The sequence below is a fragment of the Echinops telfairi genome, unplaced genomic scaffold (genome assembly GCF_000313985.2).
Source record: "Echinops telfairi isolate 266 unplaced genomic scaffold, ASM31398v2 ScPeMD7_7457;HRSCAF=8495, whole genome shotgun sequence".
Lineage (NCBI taxonomy): Eukaryota > Metazoa > Chordata > Mammalia > Afrosoricida > Tenrecidae > Echinops > Echinops telfairi.
In genome coordinates this window covers 7,890,671-7,899,311 of record NW_022111357.1, presented here as the reverse complement: position 1 = coordinate 7,899,311, position 8,641 = coordinate 7,890,671, and the positions used below count along the sequence as shown (strand labels likewise).

The window sequence follows — 8,641 nt, the reverse complement described above, 5'->3', positions numbered from 1 at the left end:
TAATATAGACTAATTATATTAAGTGTTAGATATTAAGTGGACAGAAGTAATTATACTATTTTGTTTTAAGATTTTACCTATTTGTTGCAGATAATTTTCAGCTTGTGGTTTGAATGAAGCATTCAAGTTTGTTCACTCACCATCTTTCAGATTCCCAAATCAATTAGAGCAGCTGGATACATCTGCTTGCTCCAATAATCATTCATTCTTTGCCATTCTGTAACCAGGAGAACAATAGTCATTGTAATAAAACATTAAAAGAAAAGCCTGTCCTTAGAAAATAAGCATCCATTTTTCTCAAGTTGCTTAAAGTGCCAAAATAAGAAACTGTTATATGTAACTGTTTTGCAACCATACCATTGTCCTTTCATAATCTGTATTAACTGCACAGTTAGCATTGTCTGCAAGTGTAGCACATTTTCTATACCATTAATATGTGATCATCTAAATGCCATGGTTTCCAGTGGAGTTGCTGCTTAGTTACCACCTCTGATATCATGAAATCACTTACATTATCTCTCGGTAACTATGCAATCAACTCATATCACCACTCTGTCACAGACAAGACAAGATGTACAGAACAAGGACTCAGCTGCTGCCCGGGGAGCATGGACTCGGTCTTAACGTCAGCTGCTCAGGGGCCCAAAGAAATGACTGAAAAAAATGACTAGAAAGCATTATAAAGTTGATGTTAGAGTGAAGGTAAAGCCAAGTTTATAGGTTAAATATTTGATTTCTTGTAGCCAAAATTTTTTTCTGGTTGGATGGAGGGCTTGGGGAGGGACCTGGGCAGAGAATCTAGTCTCTCTCTCTCTTTTTTAATTTAAATTTTTTGCTAATCTTTGGATTTTGGTCTAATTCTTAGGTCCTTTTGCTCTTAGATTTGGGATATAAAAATCTGAGTTGGATTTAATTACCAAGCTGGTGATTTTTGCCCCATTCAAAGTTATAAAGGCTTTTAAAAAAGAAGGCTTTTAAATAGACATCATGTGCTCCTCTCATAGTACTTGAGAGAATTCAAGTTATGCCTTTTATACTGTATATTTGGAGTTAACTTTTAGCTGACATGAAAAATTTTTTAATACTTGATTAATATTGACACAAAGTATGTTATAATGAATAGATTTTCTTAGTATATTAATTTTATTCCTTGGGGATGATTTCTTTGTCCAGTAGTTAAATAGCAGAAATATTGGGAGGAATGAATGATAAAATCCCATTTTATATGTATGTATATATATATAAAAAATGACCAATTTATTTTTTAGTAAAAGCATAATTTAGTAGACCTGTAGAACCTTGTTGTTTTTAATTCAAGAGAAAACTTAAAAATAAATTGCTAAGTGGTATAAATAACATAAGTATGTTTAAGTTTTTCTGTTGTTTCCCCTTAAATGAGATAATTTACCATCTTGCTTATTACATTATATATTGGTATTCACTTATAAAGATGCCTCCTTATAATATTTAAATTTTTAATCCTTTGTTACATAAAAGCATAGTAAGATTCCTAATTAATCTGAAATTTTAGTTTTATATGTAATTACTAATGAAAAACTATCTCATTAATTCAGTTAGGAATGCTTCTCAAGAAAAACTCACACAACTCTGGTACCAGACATGTCCATTTAACACCTTAATTTATGCTGGTATAAACAGAAGAAAATATCACTGTGAGTGAGCTGTGTGTTTTGTGCTGCAGTTAATAATTAGATAGGGAAATAAATTACACTGTGAAAGATTTTCTTATTCTCAACACTACTGACATTGGGAGTGGATAATTATTTGATGGGGAGAGAGGAACTGTTCTGTACATTATAGGATATGTATTATAGTATACCAGCCCTCCACCCACTAAATGCTAATTGTGTGCCCAGTCATGACGATCAGAAAGTCTCCAGACATTACCATATGTCCCCTGGGGGACAAAATTGCCTCTAATTGATAACCCTGTCCTGTAGAATGAAAAAATGTAAGAGGAAAATAAAAATAAAGATAATGACAATGAATTCTATCAGAGAGCTAAAGGTTGTCTTCCATCTGCTACTTTTAATTTTGTATTCCTGTAGCGTCTAGGCCAAACCCTAGAAACAGGGCTTCCGGTCTGAGGCCAGCAGCCACTGGTCTGTCAGTGCTTCATCAGGCAGCTCCAAGGTGGCCACTGGCAGCTGCTCGAGATGAAAATGAAATTATAAATTCCCTTTCTCAGTCACACTAACCCAAGCCATGTGCTTAGTAGCCACATGTTGCTAGTGGTTACTGGAGCGTGGAGCTAGAACAGGAACAGACAAACTTTAGAGACAGCAGAACCAATCTATCCCTCACAACCATTGAAAAAGCATTCAAAAGTTATAAATAGGCTTTTACAATTAAATGAAATCACCATTATCTAAATCCCTTTACATTTTTTTCAGTTTTACTTCAGAGCCACATATGACATGCAAACTGCAGTTTGCCAGCCTGATACCTACAGAATATGCCCTCATTCAGAAAACTGTTGGCTAGCACTACTTAAGAAAATTGACCCCAAAGAATCTCATCCCATAGTTCAGAGCCCATTGTTTCTCTTTCTAGAACAGGCTCCTTGAAACCTCAGGATCCACAAATAAACGATAGAAATCCAGGATCACCTACAGTCAAAGACCAAATTATGTATATATTGCGTATATAATCAATATGTACATAATGTCTTTTTCTAAGAGTTGATTGCTTTCCTTAGATTCTCAAAGGGGTCAGTCAACTGTAAAGTCACTATATTATGCTTCAATGAAATTGTCGCTCCAATTCTGTTTTTAAAACCTAGGTGGAAAAAAAAAAACCTAGGTGGGTTTTTTTTTTCCTCCCTGCTTTATAAATCTTTGAAGGTCTTTCTTCTTCAGCCTTCAGAGATTCTGATCTATAATTAGTATGTGATTACTAGGCTTTTCAAATGTCACATACTTTAAAAGGTTATAGAACATCTCGAGAATTATTGCAACTACTCTTTCATTTCTCCCCTCCTCTCCCAGCATAAATACCTGAATTTACTATTTAAAAAGGTGTTTTTTACTAAGGAAGTACTTCATTTTGCAATCTATAGACTTTGCAAATCTCATATATTTTTAACACATAGTATTTGACAGAGAAAGGGCTTGGAGTAGGTTAGGTCTATCATAATTAGAGCCACTAATCTTATATGAAATCTTTTTTAATAGCCCATTAGTTATAAATTTTCTATTTGTTCAGAATATACTTGAGTTTTATTAATAGCTAATATGCTTTATAAGTATAGATACTTTTTCATGTGATTGCTCTATAACCTCAGTTTTTCTTGTTGGAAACAGGTCTGAAGGTGGAAGTGACGCATTGTGGAACCATGAGACGGAAGTACCGTGTTTGTAATGTAACAAGAAGGCCTGCCAGTCATCAAACGTAAGAGAAAGTGGAGTTTGTCAGAGCAGAGATGGCATGAGCAGCTTGCTCTAGTTGGTGCATGGGGAGGTTTGCTGGCTCATAATATGCTAAGAGTTGGTAATAACCTGTGCTTTTTCCCCCACAGCTTTCCTTTGCAGTTAGAAAATGGCCAAACTGTGGAGAGAACAGTAGCGCAGTACTTCCGAGAGAAATACACTCTTCAGCTGAAGTACCCGCATCTCCCCTGTTTGCAAGTGGGGCAGGAACAGAAACATACCTACCTTCCCCTAGAAGTAATGCTCCTCTTACTCATCTTTCCGTGGGGTCTTCTGTGACTTACCGCCTGCCGCATGCTTACTCTCACTATTCCAAAGACCCCAACCTGTTTTTGGAATTTATTTGAAACTTTCTGTTATGAAATAATAGGGAAAAAATTCATTTGTGTTCCTACCACTCTAATGTAATCACTATTAGCCTTTTGGTACACGACTTTCAGTCTTTATATCTAGTGTACATTTAATCTAGTTACAATTATACTGTAGAGCAATTTTTTTACTGTTTCTTTTTACTTACCATATAAAAAAATTAGGTTTTTAATGACTATTTAAATTTTCAACTTCATGTGTAACTAGCATTGAATGAGAGCTGGGAAAGAGAGAGATGCTTCCAGTACACGATTTGTTTTCCTGTGTAGGTGTGTAATATTGTGGCGGGGCAACGCTGTATCAAGAAGCTAACGGACAATCAGACTTCCACAATGATCAAGGCAACAGCACGGTCTGCACCAGACAGACAAGAGGAAATTAGCCGATTGGTTCGTATTTCAATATAGAAATAGGGATTTAAAATGTATTAGGATAAGCCTCGAACGAAGCCTGTCCTTCGTAAACTGTGTTTAATTCTGTTTTATGTACTCTCACATGAGGGCTAATGGAAATAATCGATGGAACAGCTCTGTTCTGGGGAGCGTTCTCAGTAAGGTCTGTAAGAAGGGTTACAGTGGCAGGTGTACAGCAGAACAGGCTGTTACTGTGCTGGGAACCGCACTGTTCTCAGGTTGCTGCTCTGTTTGAGCCGCTGTGCCGATCCAGTTCGTCATGGGTCTTCTCCTTACAAGCCACGATGCCTTCTCCAGGGACTGGCCTCTCCTGATCACGTGTCCACAGTACATGAGACGATCTCCCCCCACCTCGCTCTCAAGGAGCATTCCGCGTGTACTTTTTCCAAGACAGATTTGTTTATTCTTCCGGCAATCCACAGTATTTTCAATATTCTTTGCCAACATCCTAATTCAAATGCATCAACCCTTTTTCAATCTTCCTTAATCCGTGTCCAACTTTCACAAGCATGTGAGGCCATTGAAAACACCATGCTCGGATCAGGTGTACTTCAGTCCCCAAAGTGACCTCCGTGCTCCTCGGCACTTTAAAGGCATCTGTGCAGCAGGTTTTCGCAGTGCAATACATCGTTTGCTTTCTTGACTGCCGCTTCCATGAGTGTTGATTGTGGATCCAAGCAAGATGAGGTTCTTGACAACTTCAATCTTTTTTCCATTCATCGTGATTTTATGTATTGGTCCAATTGTGAAGATTTGGCGATTATTGTTGCATTCCGTTGCAATCCATCCTGAAGGGTGTAGTCCTTGTTCTTCATCAAATCTTCCAAGTCCTCCTCACTTTCAGCAAACAAGGTTGTGCCATCTGCATATGACAGGTTGTTAATAAGCCTTGTTCCAATCCTGATGCCATGTTCTTCCTCATGTAGTCCAGTTTCTCAGATTTTTTGCTCATCAAAAACAAAACAAAAACCTCACCGTCATTGGTCGATTCTGACTCATAGCAAACCCTATAAAACAGAGTAGAACTTCTCTTGTGACTTTCCAAGACTGTAATTCTTTACTGGAGTAGAAAGTCCCTTCTTTCTCTGGCGGAGCACATGGTGGTTTTGAACTGATAACCTTGCAGTTAGCAGCCCAACACATAACCACTGCACCACCAGATTGACTAAGTATGGTGGAAGGACACAAGGAAAGTTAAGTTCCTCTAATATATCCCCAAATTCTTTCATTAGGTCCAGGAATAGAGTATCTCAGAATTAATGCTTCAGTTTAGTAAACTGGAACTTTATTACCTCCCACAGAAAAGAAGAGAAGGGAAAACAGGATATTATAACCGCCAATGATGAGAAGTATCAGAATAGGATGTGCAAAACGTAAAAGATAGTTTTTACCACCGAGGGGAACCTAACTTTGTATCCTCCATGCTGTTTCCTTATTGCTAATAGTGGAGGATGGGAAATGTTAGTGAAACCGCTTTATAAGAACTGATGGCATAAAGCAAGACGGGGAGTAAAGTGAAGCAGGGGCCTTCTTAGCTCCCTCTCTCCCTGCGTACCACATACACTGACAGGCTGAGGGGTCCCGGACTGATGTGACCCACTGCCACCTTTTCAGAAAGAAATTACTCATCACCTCCTGGCAATGAAAACCTTTGTGCTGCATATCTTACAATCCAGGGTGAAGTATAGGTGTCTGCTTTTGCAGCACCCACCCCAAGGGGGGCGGGGGTGTCGCTCACTTTGAGAAATTCCAGTCTAGATAAATGAATATTCTTCCAAGCCACCTTAAAACACTTAAAGACATTTTTCTTTAGATTGTTGGAAATAGGTTACAGAGCTGGCCCTTTACTTTTATAAGCCAATTACAAGGTAGGAGGATGGGGGGGGGCTTTTGTTTTTTACTTATATATTTTTTCGACTTTTAATTGTGAATTGGATGATGCACACCTACTGGTCCAATAAAGAACTGAGAACTTCTAATATACTTGGAACTGAAGCTAGGTTTTCAGAAGGTCACTTTTCAGCTTATAAAACAGACAATTACCACCGTGGAGCATCAGTTGTTTTGGGCCTTGGAGATAGCAGCCTGATGGGTCACCTCTGTACCACCAGAGCGCCTGTTGCATGTGCGAATTCTATCTGAGATCCGAGTCTGCACCTCCATTGTACTATTACAACTGCACGTCTTACTGTGCAGATCTGGGACTTTATAATTCATGTTCACAATAACCTTATTAAGTAGGTGTTTTAAAATCTTATTTTATAGAGGCTAATAATAAATTCTTCTATTTTATATATTGTTATAAAAAATTACAAACTAATGTATCTCATTAAGTACATTTTCACAGTATGTTCCTACTTTTCTAAAATTGAGATTAAATTTTATATAAATTATAAATTACGTAACTAATAGGGAAGCTTAAGAATTATGGACTATGGTTATATATGCTATCAAACTAAGTAAAACAATTCTGTAATAGTATATGTCTCTAAAGAAAACAAACACTGCCATCATGTGTTGATACCGACTCATAGCAACCAGTGGGACCTGGGTAACCGCCCTTGTGAATTTCTGAGATGGTAACTCTTTATGGCAGTTAAAGTTCTGTCTTTCTCCTGAGGAGGTGCTACTGGCTTTGAACTGCTGACCCTGCCGTTAGCAGCCCAGTGCATCCAGATCCTCTTATTATCCAGCAACCTTAACCTTTGTTGAATCAGGTGTTTCTTTGAGACTCTATTGCACTCTGTGCGCCACCTTCCCAAAAACACATTAGATTGAGTCATGTAAGTTTATCAATTTGTAGATAAAAACAATGGAAATTCCTTATGATTTATCCTAATTGATACATTTAAATTTTACCTGAATTATCAGGAGGGTCACAGACTTTTTACAGTTCATTCATAAACTAGTTTTCAAGTTAAGATTCTCTTCTCTCCCAAACCCTACCAATCTTGATCATTTCAATTCCAAATGGTTTGGATATTTGGCTCTTATTTTGTTGATGGAAAATAGTACATATACCAGCCTAATAAACTATATCAATATTTTATTGATAACTATTTTTCAACTTTAAAAAAAGGATTTCTCTATAGTTAGGGCACTGTTAATAAGACCTATTATAAAACATTGTTGAGAAAAGTGGGTGAAGGGAGACGTCGGACAGGGCAAGATATGACAAAATAATAATATATGAATTATCAAGGGTTCATGAGGGAGGGGGGAGTGGGGAGGGAGGGGAAAAATGAGGACCTAATGCCAGGGGCTTAAGTGGAGAGGAAATGTTTTGAGAATGATGAGGGCAATGAATGTACAAATGTGCTTTACACAATTGATGTAGGTATGGATTGTGATAGAGTTGTATGAGCCCCTAATAAAATGATTTAAAAAAAGAGTTGTAAGAGCCCCCAATAAAATGATTTTTTTAAGTTGATACAGTAAAGGAAAAATAAAGATTCTAATTAGTAAAATGGAATTTTCTGGAGTTTTGTGAATAACTACAAATTTTCTCTGTGGGTAGGTAAGAAGTGCAAATTATGAAACAGATCCGTTTGTTCAGGAATTTCAGTTTAAAGTTCGGGATGAGATGGCCCATGTAACAGGACGTGTACTTCCAGCACCTATGCTACAGTATGGAGGACGGGTAAATCTTGGTTTTCAAACTTACACATAGTTTCTAAGTATGTAGAGAAGGGAATCAGTCCTAGCTAAGCCTGACTTTAGAAAGTGCTTTATTCCAATGGTGTGTGACTCTGTGTGTGTGTGTGTGTGTGTGTGTGTGTGTGTGTGTGTGTGTGCGCACGCGCGCGTACACACACACATTAAGGTGGATATATTTGCTTTTAGTAAAAAAAAATTTTCACAATAAAGATACAAATAATCTTCCATATAGAATATCAGAAATATTCATTCCAGCAGTTTGAAATGCCGGTTTCCAGCTCATTGAAATAAATGTTTTAAACTTTTGTTCTTTTTTTTTAATGCCTCATCTGTGGCTTTAAACAGCTGGTGTTTTCAAACTGCTGGCCTTGCAGTTGGTAGCCCTGCACATAACCACTGTGCCACCAGGGCTCCAAATTTTGTTCTTGATGGGGAAATAGATCTATGTGTCTATGTGCAATGGGGAAATAGATCTATATGCATATATTTCTAGGTTTAGTATTAAGGTAGCAGATGGACATTGGGCCTCCACTCAACTACTCCCTCAATGCAAGAACACTTTGTTCTATTAAACTGGCATTCCATGATGCTCAACTTCCCGACAAGATTGCTAAAGACTAATGTGTGCATAAGCAAATGTGGTGAAGAAAGCTGATGGTACCCAGCTATCAAAAGATACAGCATCTGGGGTCTTAATGGCTTGAAGGTAAACAAGCAGCCATCTAGCTCAGAAGCAACAAAGCCCACATGGAA

The 8,641-nt window shown here is 37.6% G+C and overlaps 1 protein-coding gene across 1 annotated transcript in view; it reads left to right on the top strand.

The window, feature by feature from the left end:
- AGO3 (argonaute RISC catalytic component 3) overlaps positions 1–8,641 on the top strand; it is a 156,560-nt gene that overhangs the window by 117,083 nt on the left and 30,836 nt on the right. The window contains exons 8-11 of the mRNA XM_004704967.2: positions 3,324–3,411; positions 3,539–3,686; positions 4,088–4,207; positions 7,749–7,871. Coding sequence (XP_004705024.2) covers positions 3,324–3,411; positions 3,539–3,686; positions 4,088–4,207; positions 7,749–7,871 — 479 coding nt within the window. The remainder of the gene's footprint in view (positions 1–3,323; positions 3,412–3,538; positions 3,687–4,087; positions 4,208–7,748; positions 7,872–8,641) is intronic.